The following is a 21862-nucleotide window of genomic DNA, read 5'->3' on the forward strand; positions in this document are numbered from 1 at the left end:
TAAGTATGAGAAGAAAATATTAGCAACGTGGTATAAAGCACAACTACCTAAATTTTCCCTCACCAAGAATGCTAACAAAACACAGATTAACCTTTAGGATTAATCTTTCAAGTATACATCACAACTCATGTATTTGTCTATCTTAGTTACTGATTAAAATGTAATGTCAACAAATACTGGTTCTGCACTTATGAGGAAAGCATCAATATACAATCATGAACAGATCGGCACCTTGGAGAAGATGAACTCTTGCAATCCAAGATTGCTTTCCTCCTTGGGATCAAAGCTGGAGAGTTGTTTATGATTGATAGGCGGCAGAAAAAGAAGCATGAACTCCTAATTTTACATTAAAATGTCTTCAAAACTAACAAGTAATCTATCTCCATAGTGGTTAAAGAAAATCTTATCACTCTTCTTTTTGCTACAGATTGCCTGAGTAGTAGTGTAGTACTAAGTAGTACTGTGAGATGAACTTTACACTCCTTGATGGCATCGGTTGAGAGAATGAGGAAACACTTCCTTGAGGCTTGGACTCCTTACAAATCCTATCTTTTAAAGTATACGCTGGATGTAGGAAAAATTTAACTTTCCTGAAATAAGTGACTTAAGGAATTCCTTCTAATTTCAAATCTTTGAAGAGTGACTTTTGAATTTTAGATTTTATAAAGCTGCAAATCAGAATTAATTTTTAGAATTGACAAAATTTATTTTTAAATGGTATTGTAAGAACAACTCCTAGCACATTCTATCTTCAAACTATGCAACACTGGAATCAAAGTAATTAAGTATAAATACAGATCTATCAATAAAAATGGGTATTTATTTGTAGAACGTACCTGTGGTCCTAAAGGAACCATTCCTCTTGGAGGAGTCATTCTCTGCATAGGTCCACCCATGTTTGGATGTCCTGGAAATAAAATTATGGAGCTTAAAAAGCTATGTGAAACACAGACACTTTCCAAATCAACTTTAATTAATCATTCTACTGGGAGGTGTTCCTGCATATAGCAGAGTGGTTGGAACTAGGTGACCTTAAAAGTCTTTTAAAACCCAATACATTCTGTGACTCTATGACTCCTTCTAAATTAACAACAACAACAGAAAAGCTACAATAAACTTTGAAACACTGAGCAAAGGATGCCATCTTGAGAAAATGTTACATTACATGATCCAAATATTTATTTCATTCACCTTGCTGCCGTGTTGGGTCCATCCCGCTAGGCAATAATGGCTGACTTCCTGGGACACCTCCAAGTGCCTGCAGGCATAGAAATCATATTACAAGAACATAATACACTGAAATGTATGGTAAATAGATAATATTTTGTTTTTAATTCCTAGATGTTTCTTCTGAGTCAAGAGTAACGCATTAGAGTTAACACTCTTAAACATCTTAACTGAATGTCCTGAATGCCCAACTAAATGACCTCAATGTCCAACAACCGCATCTATGGATCCGTATGGACAAACTCTTGCACTTCTTTGAATTATGGTAAATAACCTCCAAAACAGATCCTCATCCAATTTGCTTCTTTTCTCCAATTCTTCCTTTGCTTTAGCTCACCTATTCTTTAATGTCAAATCATTGCCTACTTCTTGGTTACATGGTAATTTATCCAAAGTTTATGTTATTACAGTTTTCCCTTTTAATAGTAATTTTAACATCTTCTTTTAACAGGATCCAGTGTGGACACCATGATTTCTTCTAAGAGTGAGCTGTAACTACATCAGTTGGTTTCAGCACTCAAAGGGTAAGGCAAAGCAGGGCTGTGATGTGGGAGATGGATATTTCTACCTGCCTCCCCCTTGAGGACCACTAGCTTATTACTCGTCTATGGGAGATAACAGTCACAACACTTGCTCCTATAGCTTGCCTTCATGTCTGAAGACAAAATATAGTGTTATTTCACCTGTGGTCCAAATCAAGTGTGTTTTTATTTTTATGTTCCTCTTACAGTTACTGATTTAAGATCAAGTCTAATTTCTACAATCTCTTAGCTACAGTTTAGTCAGCTAGAATAAATTTTTTATGAAAGGATGGCAGCTGATCCACCAAGTGTCATTTAAATTCCAAAACAATGATACTTTTTCATTAAATTGTGTCTGGAATGAATAATTCTTGTACTAAGAAAATAATCTACTCAGTCAGCACAGGTAAGTGCTTACTGAGGGAACGGATAAGCTACTGCTGTTCTGAAAATACTGTCGGCACACACAAAAAGGAATTTATCTGTAAATATCTTATAGTTTATTTCCAAGGAAGGAAGTTCAAAATTAAGATGCACATTATGTTCTTAGCACCAGGTTAAAAGGTATTCTAATGTAATATTACAGAATAAACACATCTTCTGTTAAATTCTGTACATCATTTAAAACTGAGTTTTGCGTTTACTTCCGTGGTGTTTACTTAATTGTCCTAAGGATAGTCGTAAGAAGAAGACATGAAATACACAGGGAAGTATCAAATACTCCCATAAAGAAGGAACTGGTCATCTCTGCTCAAGATACCAGACAAATAAGGATGAGCTGCTGCAACATTTGACTGATACTTGGCTCATGTGGTCATTACAGTTTCTTGCCAAAGCACCAGAGGACTCTTCAACAACACAGAAAATGCCAGCACAGCATGAGCAATGCCAAGAGCAAATACACTTGCAGGGCTGGATCTTGAAGGCTATGATGGAGACCTGGAAAAATCCTGGGGGTACGCTGTGGCATGCAGTATTTACTAATGCTTCTCCTCATGGAGCCCAGATCCAGCTCATGTACCCCAACCCAGGACTGGAAGTGCTGGGAATGCACGCTCCATGTCACACCTTCCTGTACAAAATACCAACTTTACGTTGAGGGATGTAGGTATAGGTGTGGTGGAGATTTAACATCAGAGTAAACTCTGACAAACATCAGATAATTTATCTCCGTGTAACCCAAATGTTGGCCTTAAAGTAGTTCATTACTTTCAGTGGTAACCCTTAAGGTCCCCTAAAAAAGAGAGTTCTGCTAAGAGCAGTAGTTCATGAACGCAGCATAATGTAAATGAATTGCAACAGCTGTAATTCATGAATGTTATCTTACAATCCTGTGAAAATGCAGTGTGCAGACAAAAACGCTTCTGAAATAAAGCTGTAGTTTGGCAGCAATTTCACAGCATTCACCACAACACCCAGGTTCTACCTGCCATATTGCACAGTTCAAAAACATGGAAACAAAAGAATAACGGTGCACTGGTGCACTCCTGGCTGGGACATTACTGAAAGGTGGAAAACTCTGGAACACATTTTGTACTGCATTACAATATACTGTTGCTAACATTTAACAAAGTACTCTGGATGCATTTCACTGCACTTGCACTGTCCTTTGATTTTCTCATCAGCAATGTCACGCATTTCCCTTGTGAAAAAGCAGCTATGTTATAGATCACCAACATTTGATCTGAAGAAATCTTGCAAGCTAAAATGTCCCCAATTCACTAAAATTTGATGTTGAATTTCATGACAATATTGTGCCAATGGTCAAAAAAAGTTTGTTGACATTGTAACACACAATTACAGAAAAGTTGAGCTCTGCTAGTAACAAAGACAGTCCTGGAAGTCTAGGTTGCACAAAATGATTTTCTTGCCCATCAACCTTTCTAAATCTTGCAAATGACATGGCTTTTCTTACAGCTCTGTCTCCTTCTCTCTTAACATTTCAATTGCTGACATTCACTTTCCCCTCTTCTAACTGCACTAAGAAAATAGAAATACTATCTCCATCCAGAACAACCTTTTCATAGATCAGCCCATAAAGGTCTCTGCTGATGAACAACAGCTCATTACTTGTTCTGTTACACTAGCACTCATATCCTCCGGTGGAGATGAGAAAAAAATAGTAATCTGATGCTTTCATAAAGTCTTCAGAGTGCTTGTAAAAGGCACAGAACATTTGACAATAACTGCTTCTCACAAATCATCTCCTGTTTACTGCGAAGTAAATACATTTCATTGTTACTGCAATACTTTACACATCCAACAGAGAACAGGAAGGAGTGATGCATTGCGTGTAAATTGAAGTAAAGCAATTCTAAGAGCTACCTGCATAATGTGTTTAGGAAAACTCAGAGAACGTAAGAACATGGAGATATACTGCATTCAACCTGGGCAGGCAGCACAGCCTGGCTGAGGTTAACATGTCTCTCTCTCTCTCTATAAGGCCACTATGCTCTCCCTCTGCAGAGAGACTGAGAGCCCAATAAATTTTGAGGTATACACAGTAATTACACAAAGGAAGATGAGCCAGCAGTGATATGATGTGTCTATTAATGGTCAGACAAAATGGAGTGGAGAGGGACAGACAGTTTTGTGTGCCACACATTGACAGCATTCAGGACAAAGCACCCTGCACCCAGAACTGCAACATGACCTGGATCACAACTGTGCAGGAGATATAAATTCTTACCTGGTTGGGTATTCTTAAAGGTGGCCTTGGACCTCCAGGGTACCGAGGGGACATGAAAGGCTACGAAAAAAGAAATACTGCTAAATAATTCAACTTTGATTAAAAACACCACATTGAGTCACTGATGTATGGCTTCTGCCATGCTCAGACTTCAGACATCCAGCTTAAATACTTCCACAGAGCATGCAGTGGATTACTGCACAACCGTTAGCAGGGCTAAATAAATTTAGGGATTCTCAATGAATGTGTCTACCAAGATACATTATTTAAAGTTTTTATTACAGCTATTGTGAATGCAGAATATAAACAATTTAATGCTGTGACTGTGAAGAATAAGCCAGTTAGCTCATGTTATCACACATCTAATCTCTTCACTGCATGAGTGTGAGAGATAACCCTGAAAGACAAAAGCAAAATATTCTTGGAAGAGTCAAGAGCCAAGTACCAGCATAATGATTCAAAGTAATTTCCCTTCACTTTTTCATAATAATGCAGTGAAATATCATACAAGACTTCACCTGTGAGGGCACAGATGTGTTCATGCCACAAGCTTCTACAACTTTAGTGGTCTATGTGAATCATACAGAATCAGTGTATCAACTCCTCTCATCCCTCTACTCACAACTCGATAATCATTACAACTTTTCTTCTGTCAAGAACAAAAATACACTAATCCTGCGCTTTGAGCTTCCAGTGGCTTTTGGCTTCTTGCGTACTACTTCACAGCCCAGAAATAAAGTCAGTCCCTTAAACAAAGACCATAAATAAATGATAAACAAATGGCACTACAAGCAAATACACTTAACATCTCTACTTATTCCATCTCAAAGTGTGACAGTAATCTAGAAGTCTAAAAAGCATGGAGATGAGCAGGAAAAAGGCACAAACATCTGACTAAACAGATGATGAAGAGGATCATTTTGGCATGCAGAAGTAACTGTAACTCTAGAAAATGAGGAGCTAAAAGCGTGTGCCTTTGATTGTGAAGACAGGGACAAAAATGACTAACTCCTTCAAGAGCTGGAGAAAAAGTATTTATATAAGGTGTCTTCTCAAATCTTCCAATAATACACTAGCTTATTCTCTCCTATGCCTAAATTGTCAGGCACTTGGAAAGCAAAAACTTTCTTTCGTAACAAGAGCTTGTTTCTGTTCATGACCCAGCCTAGCAGTCATCAGAGAGAAGAGAGGGATGAAAGACAGAGGACATATGGAACAACCCAGGAGAAATTTCTTCTGACAAATTGAGTTACTGAACAAACTCAGTCCTAAGGGTCTCTTGGATGAGAAACTAATACACCTAACAGGAATTATCTAGTCAGCTTTAGCTAATGACCACATGCAGGTCACACAAACTCCATGTTCGACACCATTTCACAAATGAATGGCATGTTTGAGCTGTCATCAGCTGTGCTGCATTATAAAATACAATGCTAGTGATCATCACTATCACTAATGAATGCAATAACAGTAGCAAGACTAGCAGAACAGTTGTAATTGTTGCTATTAATTAGCAATGGTATTTTTCTTATGACCTGTAGGAAAAAAGTCAACTGAACTTTCATGTTGGGATCAGATGAAAATCCTAATAACCTACATAAACAGGCTTGAAATAGACACCAGAAAGTGATTTTAAATACAGATAGTTTACCAATTAGAGAAGAAAGCTTAAACGACAGTTGTAAAGATTGCATTAATAAAAGACACTTGAAATATGCTCAAGAGAAGGTTTCTTTGTTCACTCCATCTGATGGTGGGATTCCACAATGGGAAACAAACAGAAAAAACAGCTCTGCTTGTAGTGAAGTCTGTAAACACAAAGATCCTTGAAAAACAGAAAGTGTGTGATGAAATTAGAATTTCAACAATTTCCTTACAGGTGAACCAATTCCGTGGCATAAAGCAATTTTAGTGACTGTGTCACATTTGGCTCACTCTGTATATTCAGAGAATGATATTTCATTTACAGTTTATTAATATTTGTAAAATGGTAATCAGGAACATCTCGCATGTCAACCATACAAAGTAAAATCACATGATCAATATTAGTGCATAATACTGTATTTGTTAGTCACAGAACAACAACCCTCTTCCTGATTTCCTTTAAGGCAGGAGGAACACCTGCACGTCCCCTGTCTTACCAACAGGTTTACTTTTCTGTTCACTGTATACAAATATCTAAAAAAATCATTTTTTATATAGAATCTACGTTTTATAATGTGCTAAAACAGATGTTAAGTCAAAACTTTACTTTGTACAATATGACTCACACTGTCACTAATGCATGACAATTAGAATCCTCATATTTTGGTTTGCTGCATCCGAGGTCAGAAGCTGTTTCAGATAAAACATCCTTTTATAAATATATCAATGGCAAAAAAAGAACCAAGGATAATTTTCATCCTATACTTGATGCAGCAGGGAATGTGGCCACTGAAGACAAGCAGAAGGCTGAGGTCCTCAATGCCTTCTTTACATCTGCCTTTAATATGCAGGTGAGTTATCCTCAGGGCACTTTACGCCCTGATCTGGAAGTCTGGGACGCTGCTCAGAATATATCCCCAGCAATTCCAGTGGAGACAGTCAGAGAGCTTCTCCTCCATCTGGACTGTCACAAGACCATGGGACTGGATGGGCTGCATCCTTGGGTGCTGAGGGAGCTGGTGGGGGTGATTGCCGAGCCGCTCTCAGCCATCTATCAGCACTCCTGGTTATCTGGCGAGGTCCCAGAGGATTGGAGGCTTGCTGATGTGACTCCCATCTACAAGAAGGGCTGTAAGGAGGATCTGGGGAACTACAGGCCTGTCATCCTGACCTCAGTATCAGGGACCCCCACCTGGGGGTCAGTACTGGGGCCCATCTTGTTTAATATCTTTATTGATGACCTAAATGAAGGGATTGAGAGCGCCCTCACGAAGTTTGCAGAGGACACCAAGCTGGGAGGTGGTGTCGATCTGCCTGAGGGTAGGGTGGCCCTTCAGAGGGATTTAGACAGGCTGAACTGCTGGGCTGAAGTGAATGGGATGAGGTTCAACAAGGCCAAGTGCCGGGTCCTGCACTTTGGGCACAACAACCCCATGCAGCATTATAGGCTTGGGGATGAGTGGCTGGATGAGTGTGGAGAAGAGAAGGGCCTGGGGGTGTTGGTTGGTGCTGTGCTGAACATGAGCCAGCAGTGTGCCCAGGTGGCAAAGAAGGCCAACGGCACCCCGCATTAGAAATAGTGTGGCCAGAGGAGCAGGGAGGTGATCATCCCCCTGTACTCAGCACTGGTGAGGCCGCACCTCGAGTACTGTGTTCAGTTTTGGGCCCTTCACTGCAACGTGTCCAGAGAAGGGCAACGAAACTGGTGAGGGGTCTGGAGCACAAGTCTTATGAGGAGCGGCTGAGGGAGCTGGGATTGTTCAGTGTGGAGAAGAGGAGGCTCAGGGGAGACCTCACTGCACTCTACAACTTCCTGAAGGGAGGCTGTGGTGAAGAGGGATTTGGCCTCTTCTCCCAAGTAACGAGCAGGACACGGGGTAATGGCCACAAGTTGTACCAGAGGAGGTTTAGGTTGGACGTGAGGAAGAACTCTGTCTCTCAGAGAGTGGTCAGGCACTGGAATGGCTGCCCAGGGAGGTGGTGGAGTCACCATTCCTGGCAGTGTTCAAGGGGCGTCTGGACGAGGAGCTGCTTGATGTGGTTTAGTGCTTGTGGTGGCAATGGTGATGAGGAGACAGTTGGACTGGATGATCTTGTAGGTCGTTTCCAACCTTGTGATGCTGTGATTCATTTGATTCTATGATATTTCAGATATTTGAGTTAGTCTGCACACATATGTCACAAGTCTATTTAATAAAAATCACACAGATTACACATAAGATTTTTCTCTGACATAATGTAATGAATACCCATAGAAGCCTCTTTGATACAATTCTGTCTTACAGGAACTTTTATTTTGCTGTAAATATTAATGCATCTATGTATTTCTCTGAAGTATATTTGTGGAAATGTTTAAACCTTCTCCCATTCTTTAAGTATCTGAATCTAAAAAGAGCAATGAAATTTCAGACAATTTTTACAGTCCTTGATTTTTCATGGATATGAACACTGTGCACAAAGAACATTATATTGCATGGGCATGGAAATAAATAAAAAACTGGTAAGTACAAATAACATTTTGGTGAATGTAAGTGCCAAAGAAGTATCATGTAAGATTGAAGAAAATGATGAAATATTAATGTCGAAGACAATTCTAAAATATCTTGCACTGCTTCAGATGAGCATTTATTAGTAAAAGCTACCAGAAAAATTAGAAAATTCACCAAAAGAAAAAATAAACTAATTTTTGTATTAGTTGTTAATCTTTGTCCACTCCATAATTAATGTTATGTTTGCCAATAAAGAGTTCTACTAAGACATATCAAGACATGAAAGAAATTCTGCCAAATGCTTTATGGAAAAATAATTAAAGATAAATAGCAATTCACTACATTAGGAGCAATTTTTTTAAGTCTGACACGCACAAGACATCACTAAAACATTCTGAAAGACAAGAAATCAAGTAGCAGACATTTTCTGTCATATGTAATGTTTTGCTACATTTTTTGTAATTAGGAGAAACAATTGACATTTAGTCTCTTATCTTGTTTTATTCTCTATTGTTCAGACCTCTTGACCATGGTTTATGGAGATACAACACTGGACTTCATTTCTCAAAGTTAGCAGCATTCTCTTTTTTTGCCAGCTCTGATTCTCTTTCCTCAAAGATGTTGCACCATATATATCCATATATATAGGTAATGAGCCTAACACATGTGCACTGATTTGAAAACACAGATTTAAATTGGTCAATGTGATGCTTGTCTTTTGAAGATAAATACAATTTATATTGCACTAACTTTAGCTTCTTTAGCTTCCTACCTGATGGGAGGAAGGGCCAAAAGACATTACCTACTAGAGCCCTCCCGATGCAGAAGGACGCAGAAACATGAAGAATCTCACAGCCAGATCTTACGTAATAAAAGAAAAACCTTGAGCAGTGTATTAGAACATACAACCTCATAAGAAGCTGATCTGCCTGGTGAAAAAGGATATTACCAGAGCAGTTCAATTCAACAGTAGTTTCCAGATTCTGGAATGGCTCAATTGTTTCCAGTAACTAGTGCAGCCTTCAAGCCTCTTGAATCCACAACAGAGATATTACACTGAGTACAAGGAGCTACAATCAATGCCTTCACACATTATCTAAAGCTACAATTAACTTCTCAAACACTTCAGGAACTGGCACACACCTTCAGCAATAAGAAAAGCAACAGCAACAACAATAACAAAAACAGCCCAGCCCAATCCAAAACAATATGAAGAAAATAAAATGCTAGGCAGGTATGTCTGATCTAAGTCACACCTGAGACGACAGCCCTTGATGGAGGTGCCACCAGCATTGGAAATGTGTCACACAAGATAAAATAATAAAAGTAAGGCAAATGTTTTCAGAAATCAGCTTACTGAACACATCTGCAAACACCAGCATATTGTAAGTACTGCATTCAGATATAAAATTTATTAATTTGGTATCACAATACCACTTTACAGGCTATTGTCTAGTAACTGAGACCAAAGGCATAGAAAATTCTACTAAACTGAGTGAAAACAAAATGTGGTAGGAGAAACTTTTCATTCAGTCACCACAGGACACACATTCATCAAATTAAAGAAATGCTAACAAAGAAGAGAGAACGTCTTTTAACTTGAGTGTGCATAAGTGTATGTGTACAATGTAAAGATCTTGTAAAACACAAGAGAATCAACAGATGTCCAGCAGGGAAGTTAACTAATGTCGAAGCTTCAGTCAGTAGTTCTCATGGTCCACATTCTTGTTCTGATGTTTGGGATAAATGATTTCATTAAAAAATGTCCACAGGGAAGCTGATGACATAAGAGCATGGAAGCTAGCATGTTTCTGCGCCACTTCTACAATTTTCACTCTTGTTTTTTTTCATTGTTTAGGCGATTTTATGATATGATGCACTTCAGTTTACTTGTATCTAAGACTAGTGGAATAAACAAAGTTAAAAGATAAAACTTCAATAAGCAGCACAGGTTTCAATAAATTTACTTTTTTTTTAAATTTACCTCCCTTCCCAACATGGTTAAACTATCAAAATTGTGTGTTGTTTCACATAAATTACAAATTACTCAAGAATTCACATTCAACCTCAATATTGCTTATATTTCAGTTCATGTTTGTTGCTTAATGAGGTTGAATGTACTGTAGGTGTTATAATAACTATACGTATTCCAATATTACATGATATCCCACACCTTGTAATACTACACAGTACAATTTTGTGTGACAAACAAATGTACACGAGGCAAAACAAGTAAATGCAGTTTGAAAAGAATTACAGCAGTTCCTAGGCAATGATGGGGTTGTGTGCATCAGCTAACAGAAAAAATACCAAGGAGCAAAATGACAGCAAAGAAGACAAGGGCTGTTTTTCTGAGGAGAGTAAAAGAGCAGTGCTTGAACAAGAGAAATTTGTCTACATGGCATGAAAAAGAAAACCATCACTTTTTAAATTAGACTAGCATAAAATAACAACACTCCTGTAGCTTCACATTAGCATCTCCCTTACTTGGTGTACGAAAACGTTTGTTTCAACATGAGAAATATGCAGATGTCTGGTCAAAATAGGATAAGAGGTATATTTTCAGGGTACATCACCCACCCATTTCAATTAAATGCATTTAAGTCAACCAGAGGAAGAGGAGCAGCTGTTTAACCAGAGGAGGAGTAGTTAAACCAGTCTCAGTTATCTCAGTTACCTCTCTGAGGCTTACTGGTTCACGCTGCTGAGCAAGATGTGTGACATCATCAGGAATGGGATGCACTGTATGCACTCAGTGCTCAAGACACTGAAGATGTTACTTGGCCATGCTCTTCCCTCTCGACAGCATGGTGTGGACAAGGTGAGTGATGAATGAGTATTCCTACAGAGACCTAATTAACAGGGAGGTTTTCATGATTCTTAGGTACTTTTAGCACCATGCCAGCCAGGTCTGACCAGCTCCCACTGGAGCAGCGTCTGCTTCATTGGCTGGGCCTGCAACAGGCTGCGGTCACAGGCCTTTCCTCTTCCATCAGCCCCAGCAGGTTGCTAATGGATGGTGGGAAGGAGAGAATATGTTTCTAACCACAGCTACACCCAGATCTGAAAGAGGATGTCTGTTCCCTGCTCTTGCTGTACTTGTGGCTTAGGAGAGCAGAAGGATGGGTTCTGCCTGCATCAAGACCTGAAGGCAGACCTCTGCAAGGCTTGCCAAGGCCACCTCTTACATGCACACTACCAAAAGCAAACAAAAACTTCTTATTAGCATGCCATTTCTTTATCTGCGCCACCAAACTTAGTAGAGTTTCCTTAGATTGTGAGTCTCAGCATCCCAAGAAGCTGCTGATATTCCCAACTAGAGAATGCCAGGTTAGGGCAAGAAGAGCACACTAGAAATACAAGGTGAAACACAGTTTTTAGCACTTGATATAAAAAGGACAGAAATTATTTAATTAGTTTGCATAACTCAGTCACTGTAATCAGCACAAACTCTAAATGGTACTCATCACTGGAAGCTGAAACGGAACCACAGCCTTTGTGCCCATGCTCTGATGAATTATTTTCAATTAACTGCACTTCTACACTTGAAGAGCAGGTATACTAAGAGGGTTCAAATTACTGGCATCATGATTATAAATTAGGTATCAATTCTCATAAAGACCAAATTTCTTTCCAAGTAAGTTGAAGTTCCAAATCTTCGTTCTCTGCTCCTCCATTAAAAAAAATAAAGAAAGAAAGAAAAAAGAAAAAAGAATCAACTACCAAATTATATACTGTGTCCCTAAAAATAGGATTCATACTCTTTTTTTCTTTTTTTTGCCAAATTTCATTTCTGTTGAAAATGACCAGTATCATTTAACTATTTATAGTCTAAATAGTATCAAATCAGACTAGATGATTCTGTTTACTTTTTAAATTATACTACTGGTACAGAAGAATGATTAGGAAGTAACATTTTAATGTATCTTCTTAGGATTCCCATATTTTGTAGAGTAAGTTGGTTAGCAGTACTTTACAACTTTCACTGGTGTAATGGTTTCTGTTATAAAATACATGGTTTTGTGTTTAAAGAATGTAGTGATAAACCGTTAAATTCGTATAAATGGAATGTATCCAAGTTACTTTCCAATGTGTATATTTTAATTTAGTTTCCTTTGCATTTTTTGTGGATCTCCTTATTGGCAATCACAGTCACCATAGTGTATAAGACACTCACAATTAACACATTTTAATTCCAACTAGGGCTATTACTAAATTAGCCCTTAAAATGACACTCTTGTGCTGGCACAGTCTGCTGATAAGCATAAACATGTTAACTGATCCTCTAAGAAACTCAGACAAGTTATCATTAGGTTCTTAACAGAAATTATTTTCCTATTCAATTGCATTTTGCTGTTAATTTTCACAAACCCTCTCGTCTTCCTTTGCCCCCCAAGAGGCTGACACAGTGTGAGAGGTCTTTTTATTCTACTAAAGTATTTTAGAGCTTAAATTTGGGTTACACACTGCATATCTTGTACACTACAAGTATAAATCAAAGAAATTTTTTTAATCTACTCTACTTCAGATAAAATTGTATAACCTCAGCAAAAGACAGGATGAAGACAGCAAAAGATGCAGGCATTTTCTGATGTTGAAAATCATTTTCATGGCCAAGTTCTTCTATATACATCAGATAAAGATCCCCGTAAAAATCCTTCCCATGTTTATGGTTTTCTAAGAGCAGCATGACATAGTCCAACAACCTACAAATGGCAACAATAAGACCTCTATGTTTCCACATTTAAGTTTCTAAAAGCCATAACCAGAACAATACTTGCATTTCAAACAAAATGAATGCGTCATTCCCAGCAAAGAAGTACAGGACTCATTCCACCATATGAAAGAATACTTTGAATATATATAATTTGCATAGTCTACATAGAAAAAAAGAGAATCAAAACCTCAAAAAAAAAAAACCATCCTTTTTTTGTTAGCCAAATATTTCTCTATGATCTGAATAGCAGGACTTGCTTCCTAGCCAGGCTATTCCCCCAGAAGTTACTGAGAAAATAAATAACACTCATTTTGATGATAGATGGATGATCTTCAGGAAATGTACGCTTAATACATCTGCCTCACTTTGTGAAGAATACAATCATTTTTTGCTCACAAAGACTGAACAAGTGAGAGAGAAAGGAAATAAATTATGCATATGATATATAAAGGAAAATTACAAAGAAATGTATCTTTTAAGATGGTTGTCATTTGCATTTTAAACCATGTTTAACAGTTTTTACTTCAGTTTTTATTAAATAAAAATACTACAAAAATAAAATATTTTGAATCTGATTCAAGCTGAAACTGACAGGCCAACTATCACCTTTTTAAAACAAATAAACATTGCTTTTACAATTCAGACATCCACACAACTCACAAAGTTTGAGATTTTGCTTAAGTTCAGTGAGCCTGCTTGTCACCCCTAACTATGAATTACAATCAACTTTTTAGAACAGCTTTGAAAATGACAAGGAGAGTTTATTACTCCCATTGTTATTCCATTGTTAATACACTGTTTTGAAGCTAAATGAATTACCTTCCTCTAAGAACTTTAGTCTAAACCCAGGCATTTTTAGCTCATACAAAGAGTGACAAGCAGAACTGAACAACTTCAGCAGGAAGATGCACAACATATAAATGTGAAGCCCTCCCTTTTCATACACTTCCAGCAGCAAATAGAGCATCAGTTCGGATAGATGGCCAGCACACTTTCATTTATGACACTTTGAGAACAGGGAACATGAATGTTCAAGATCAAGATGCTGGAAGTCCAGAGCAGACCTCCGAGAAAATAACTTACACCTAACTCTCTCCCTTCCCTCCCTAATCCATGGCTAGCACTGGGTCTGCTTGAACTATGTGTGTGGATGGGGAGGAGGGGAAGTGTGGGCTCAAAGCTTATTTAGCTACTCAAGCTGAGCAGGTTTAATTTGTTCTAGCAGTTACAAGCAGCAAAACCATTACCACAACTGCAGGATGGAATTATCAAAACCAGCAGATGTTAGACACCTTTATCTTTTTAGAAGTTGGCTTTCTTTCTATAACACAGAGAAAGCAGGTAAAAAAAAAGGAACACATATGAACTACCCTGAGACCTTCTTAGACGCTAATCCCCTCCCACATAGTCTAAGAGGTCAAATTAATTTTTAAAATATTTTAAGATGTAATGTGATACTGGCAAGGGCAAAAATGCACATACTCCTATTCCGCAATGAAGCAGTCGTACTCATAAATTTCATGCAGTGACGTGGGTGGATGCATTTACAAACAACCCAGATTGAAGATACAAGAAATCTTTTTTCACTAACTTCATTTATATAGACTCATAGAAAAAAAAATCCCTTAAAAATGTGCTTTCCTATTTTCAAAGCTTGTCAAGGCCTAGCAAGCCTACTAGCCTAACTCACAAACTATATTTGCAGCTCTGAAGATGAGCCATTGGCTTGCAGTAAGGTTTTGTAGTCCATGTCACTTTCCATACTTCACTCTATCCGCCCTTCTCAGGGATGGTGCTTTAACTTTTCATTTCTTCACCTGCAGTTGTCTCACTTGTTCCAATGGAATTGAGGTGGGGTACGAACATGCAGCAAACAGAGCTAACTTTAGTCACAATAAAGTTCATTTATAATCGTGTGTACGTTTCCATTACAAAATGCTTCACAGGCTTAGAAACTTTCGGTTTCTTTCTGCAGTCTTAATAACAAACAGCTTCTTGCTTTACTAAGCAAAAATAAAGGTCTGCATGTGTCATACATAGCTTCATTTATGCCATTTACCAGGAAGCAGAAAATCAGAATGGAGAAATATGGAAAAGCTGACTGGCTCAGTCTTTCACCAGAAGCCAATAGAGGGCAGGCTGCAGATTTGGCATTGAGGAGAACATAAGATTCTGAACTACCATCCATAAATTGCTGTATGTGAACAAGCTTATAATTGCTCTCAGAAAGACAGGCAATGCCAAAAAAGTGGGGAAAACATGAGGACCAGCAGTGAAAGATAAGTGACTAAGTAGGATGTTAAGTAAGCGAGGCTGTCCAAAGGAAAATTCAGAGGGGGGCGGATAAAAACATGGTAGTCCCTGCAAAATCAGGAAATTAAACGAGGACTAGGGAGAAGGCAATAGCTGAAACAGTGGGATTTAAGGAGAAATAGGACATTTTAAAATCCATGTAGATGCTCTTTAAAGACCTGATCAGTCTGAGAGGCATCTGTATGTTTTAGCTCTCACCATGTAATTGAGCAGCACAAATCTGGAATCTTTATTCCTTGCAAAAGCAATGACCCACTGGTGAACAATTCACAGAAACAACTGAGCCACTCCAATGTGGCTTTGAAAGCACACTGGAGAATTTCTCCTTCCTCATCTTCCTTGCTGCTGGATGCACACCCAAATTAGCAGTCTGGGAGGATATGCATATGCCTGTTTGGCCAGTACAGAGGACAATGTACCCAGCAGACCCCAGGCAGATAACACGTGCTAAGTGTCTGCAAAGACTGAGAGAACTTGTAAGGGGATAATCAGAGCTCCCAGCTGCCTTTCAGTCAGAACCGTCTGTATTCAGCTGAATACAGGAGACCTCACTGGCCACCAATTTTTAAGAAGGAGCAGATGTTTTACAGCCTTACACAAAGGTTTAAAAAAAAAACAAACAAAACATTTTATCTTTTCATATACATAATTAATTATTTATATTTTTAAAAGTGAAGAAGTGTGTGTTATCCACTTTCAAGACAACAATTTTTTTTGTTGTTATTTTCACTACTTACATTTCATTTAAACTCATTAAACTCATTTTTAGACAGCAAATAATAATGCAAGTCAGAAAGAGAAATGGAAAAGTTCTTATGCTCATGTGCCCTACTGTAACATGCTCTCCAAAAGCATTAGGTCAGCTCTACCAAAGCAAAACAAGGCTAAAAATAACATTTTAGGACATGTATTAAGATAAAATGAGGATGAACAACTGCCACTAGATGGCATGACAGCCCTACATTACTTCAGTGGGTTGGATTTCTGGTGTTTTTTTCTTTTATATAAGAGTAATATGTAACATTTGTTTGTCAAACATGGTGTCGACACATTCTTCCCATTCCTATCCAAGTATATCTGATGATCAAAAAATTGGCAAATGAAGCAAACTACATGACAATTCCTTCAGACGTATGTGCAGTGGAAATAAGTTTTATGGATGCAAAGAAGTAATGCATTAAAAAAAAACTTACATAAAGAAGTTCTAGTCAGTGGTAAAATTCTTTAACTTCTTTAAAACTATCAAATTTTAAAAGTGAACTGTGAATTATCAAACAATCTATTTCCTACATTGCTCAGCTGGCATTTTAGTTACTTATTCAGCCATGTCTCTCAGATGAGTGAAGTACAAACTCAATGTTGCTTTATGGATGAGTGCCATTAAAACAAAAACAATCTTCTTTGCATGGATGCAGGCATGGTGAACTTTTGATCAGTCATGTAGCAAAAGAAGTGAAGATAACTGGTGTTTAATTAAATATGCATTTAAATATTTTTCATTAGTGAAGCGCAAGAATAAGCAACCTGGGTCAGATCTTTAAGCAGTGACAGTAATTTCATGAAATACATTGGATTAGAACCTAGAACTCTGCATTTCACAGAATCACAGAATGGCCAGGGTTGGAAGGGACCTCAAGGATCATGAATCTCCAACCCCCCTGCCACAGGCAGGGCCACCAACCTCCCCATTTGATACCAGACCAGGCTGCCCAGGGCCCCATCCAACCTGGCCTTGAACACCTCCAGGGACGGAGCATCCACAGCCTCTGTGGACAGCCTGTTCCAGCACCTCACCACTCTCGCTGTAAAAAACTTCCCCCTGACATCCAACCTAAATCTCCCCTCCCTCAACTTAAATCCATTTCCCCTTGTCCTGCTGTTATCAACCCTTTCAAAGAGTTGATTCCCCTCCTGTTTGTAGGCTCCCTTTAGGTACTGAAAGGCTGCAGTGAGGTCACCCTGCAGCCTTCTTTTCTCCAGGCTGAACAAGCACAGCTCCCTCAGCCTGTCTTCATAGGGGAGGTGCTCCAGTCCCCTAATAATCTTTGTGGCTCTCCTCTGGACTCTCTCCAACAGCTCCCTGTCTTTCTCGTACTGGGGGCTCCACACCTGGACCCAGTACTCCAGATGGGGCCTCACAAGAGCAGAGTAGAAATAGACAATCACGTCCCTGTGTTAACCTGCTTTAGAACTTAATAAGTAACTAAATGGCACATAAAATCACACAGAACCAACACTTTACATGCTGTTCAAAAATTAAAATATTCTGCTGAACACAAGCCCCAAAACTGTCCTGTGGTATTTGTATACACACTGATGAAAGCAGATTATTTGTAACAGAGGTACTGCACCTCTACCCAATACAACTTTCAAAATCAACTGCACTGCATGGGACTATCTCTTGTGAAAAATGTGGACCCCAAAACAGAAAATGTAAGTAAGACCAAATATTAAAATCATTTTATCTTCGAATTCTACTACCTAATCCTTCTGGATCACAAGTGGATTAATTTACTCATTTTAAGTGACAACTTGTGTAAAATTTGCTGATGTTATATGTCTTCTCAAATGGTCAGATCTGAAGGTAATTAATCTTATAAATAATCTTACTCAGTCCAGTAGAAGTCCTACTAATTCACTTTCAGATAGGACTCGAAAAGAAAAAAGCGTAAAAACTGGGTCACGTTGATCTCTGTGGACGGCCATATGAAGAAGCTCATGGAAGACTAACTCTGATGCTGAAAAATGGCATGGAAAATATGCAGAATTATTTTATGTTTTTAACATAGTAGCTCACTGTTCTGCTCACACCTTATCTCCAAATTCAGGACATAGTATTGAGAGGAAAATTGGTGAATTGTTGACATTTCTGGAACTTGGACTGTAGCTTGAGAATTTCAGACACTTGTGTGGTCATCTAGTTATTTAGTATAAGACATTTTTCTATTGCCTAAGGAATTCATAATGTTTTAAAAGAATTTTCTCCCATTCTTATAGATGGAAACACATGAAACATTGCTACCCAGGAAAATGAGGATACCGTAAGAGTGATTTGCACGGTTATTTTAACATCAAATCTAGCACTCTGACTTCTCCTCTGAGGCCCCACATTTAAGAAAGCAACTTACCAGAAGTGCTGATCCTCCTGACATCCCACTTACTGAACTTCATTTAATCTAAATTCCCTTTATTTCAGCCTGATTAAAGTCAACTCCAAAATCTCTTTAGGTTCTTTTAATTGGGATTTGAGTTTTACATCACAAAATCTTTTCTTCTGTCTTCCTGTAGCACCACATATTCAATTTCGCTGATAATGAAGCAGCAGGAAATTCAGTACTGTAAAATCCCTATTTATTTCCAGAATACCACCTACTTTAGGAGCTGAAGGAAGATGAGGACATCTGGATGAAAAAATACAAACCTATGATATTAAATGTTACATTAAAATACATGCCTACCAATAGGTGAAATTGAATCACATCCTCGATCCACATAAATGTGTTTTCTTGACTTTCCAAACTTATTTTTGACATTTTAAACCACACTTAAAAAGATGAAGTATAGTCGATGCTAATAGCTGTACATAACTACTATCTTTCTTCCACTGTATCACTACAATGCTTTCAGCACTGTAGTGCTCAACTCTGTCACCTGAATTGAAAATACAAAAAATGCAAACACAGAAGCACAATGCAGATTCAGCTTCTTTCTTCAGAACTCCACTCCACAGTTCAGGCATAAAATTACAGACTGCTGAGTAATGTCAGCAGCAGTGGCCTATACACACATGAAAACCTCACTTTTAGAGAGCAGAGTTTTTAGTGGCTTTTCTGTTTGAAAATGACTCTGCTCCCATATTGACCTACTTCCACATGCCATGCCATTGTACTAGATTACTGTCTTCTTTAAAGAGATACAGAAGTAATGTTAGTGGCCAGCAGTAGGAAGTAGGAGCTTGGATAAAGTTTCCTGGCTCCTATCATCCCAAATGCCACCTTGCCCAGCCTCTCATGGGAAGAACTGAATCAAGAGTATCATTCTGCTTATACCCCAGCCAGCATTTCATGCTGCACATGGAAACAGAGCTCCACTACTGATGAGAAATGAATTGACTTGAAGACATCCAGCTAACGTGAGCTAGCCAAGCATAGCTGGAAGGCAGTAGCTGTGGACAGCTTTAGATCAGGAAAAATAAAATGTTTTCCACAAAAGTAATGAAAGGCAACTTTTATCTGAATGGTCTTCCAGATAGCTTAGAATGCAGAAAGTTGAGTTGTTACAATATTTTTGCAGTGCAAACTCTTAGTGAACTAAATACAGACAGAAGTACCATTCTTCTGCTGTTTCTATAATCTTCTGATATTCAAAAAAACTCAAACTCTTCACTTTCACAATCCAGGAGTGAGTTGCAGGTCTGGGCGCAAATTCCTTGACAGAAGATGAGCAGTTCATTGAAAAAGGACTGCAGTTTGCCAGTATTCAAAGATAGATGAACATGTTTTCTGTGATTTCATTTATTCATACGATCTGTAAGGACAAGTGAAACTGCAGAAGCACATATAGAGATTGATTTTCTGTTTAAAGATGTACTAGGGAGAAGACAACTATGAAATAACACAAAGTTTTGACCAGGAGTTTCTTTCACTGGCTTTTTCACCTGCTTTTTACAGCAACAGATGGTGATGTTCCTCCATTTCTTTAAGTTCATATTCACTGCTGTCTGCCAATATATTCTCCTGTCCTCATATAAATTCACATTGGTAACATTCAGCTCTCAGAGGAACTACAACCAGATACTAGCTGCTTCTTGACTACACTCCCTCCAAGCCCACAACACTTGCGGTCTGTCTTACATATTTGCTTTATACACACCTTAGTGCTTCAGCACACCTTTATGTAACTGACCTCATTTTGGCCTGGCTCTGTTTGTTGGGATTGCTCCCATATTAATGCTATTTCTTTATATACAGTCATAAGCAGATGACTACATGAAAATGAGAAGTTTCTGGGAAAATGCTTGATTTGTTAACTGGGCCATTCAGTAAAGGCAAGTAGATCACTGACAACTACGACATTAAAGAATTAGTCTTTAGTATGGCATATTACAGAGACACATGATGACAAAGATTTAGCAGTTCCAGAAAGAGGTGTACAATGCTATCAGGAAGACCCCAAACTGGACTGTGCAGATCAGCCCGTGGAACATCCCTTGCAGGAGTCACCAGATGTCTGCTGAGTTACTATAGCTCTGATTAATGTCGCAAACTGTGTTACATTGCAAATGGATTTTCCTCTGTTTACTTTTAATCCCAGGCCTTGCAAAAAGGCTGCAAGCATCTCAAATAATCACAGAATCATGAAAGCATATGAGTTGGAAAAGACTTTCAAGATCATTAAATCTAAACACTGACCTGACTTAAGGAGTCCTATCACTAAAACATGTCCCTCAGAGCCATTTTGGACTGAACATATGATACTGACATGAGAAAAAGTTTACCAATACTTAATTTTCTATCTTTCTTATATCTTTAAAGATCTACAATGGATAGATGTATTTTCATGCTCATCTAATGCAAAGCAAAATCCCATGCCCTTCTCCTGCAAAACTTTTTAAACTGTTATTCTGTCCTCTATTTTTCATATATTTGTCACATCTGTGCCTTTTTGTCTATTTATTTATTTTTCTATAAAATTAAAAGAAAAAAAACACTAGGCTTCAATTCTTTTGGCGTTATGTCTAGAGTGGGTGATTGAAGTAAGAAAAAGTGAAATATTTATATAAATATACAAACTAGAAAAAAAAAATATATATATATGTTTAGAAGACTGTACCTGACCAGTTGTTTAATACAGAAAAACCTGAAACAAAACAATCACTTCTGCCAGCTCCTGAGGATTTTGTCACTGGCAACAGTAAAATATTTTGTACTTTACTTACACATGCCCTTTCATGCATGTATGGAAAATCACAGCTTTTTTTTTTTTTAATTGATCAAGGGAGCAACATTTTCATGCCATGTTCAGGATCTCTTTAGATAAATATCAACACCACATAAAACATTTCTTCTTTCTTTGACTACGGGAAATGGAGCACTATATAAATAATGTTGCAACTCACATACAGGCCAAAAAACAAAGTATACTTTGGGCTGATATCCCCCCCCAGTTTTCTGTATAATCACCATGTAGCCAAAATAATATGAAGCTGCTAAGTAAATATCTCTTCTTTTTCTTCGCGCAGATGAAATGACTACACATCTCT

General features: G+C 38.1%; 1 protein-coding gene across 1 annotated transcript in view; it reads right to left on the minus strand.

Moving 5' to 3' along the window:
• The window catches only part of SSBP2 (single stranded DNA binding protein 2), a 160517-nt gene that overhangs the window by 30609 nt on the left and 108046 nt on the right, over positions 1–21862 (minus strand). The window contains exons 6-8 of the mRNA XM_042822758.1: positions 4438–4497; positions 1192–1258; positions 837–907 (exon numbers count right to left, since the gene is read on the minus strand). Coding sequence (XP_042678692.1) covers positions 837–907; positions 1192–1258; positions 4438–4497 — 198 coding nt within the window. The remainder of the gene's footprint in view (positions 1–836; positions 908–1191; positions 1259–4437; positions 4498–21862) is intronic.

Source organism: Centrocercus urophasianus, unplaced genomic scaffold, assembly GCF_019232065.1.
Source record: "Centrocercus urophasianus isolate 14NV4802_14NV808 unplaced genomic scaffold, USGS_Curo_1.0 seq_21, whole genome shotgun sequence".
NCBI classification, from domain to species: Eukaryota; Metazoa; Chordata; class Aves; order Galliformes; family Phasianidae; genus Centrocercus; species Centrocercus urophasianus.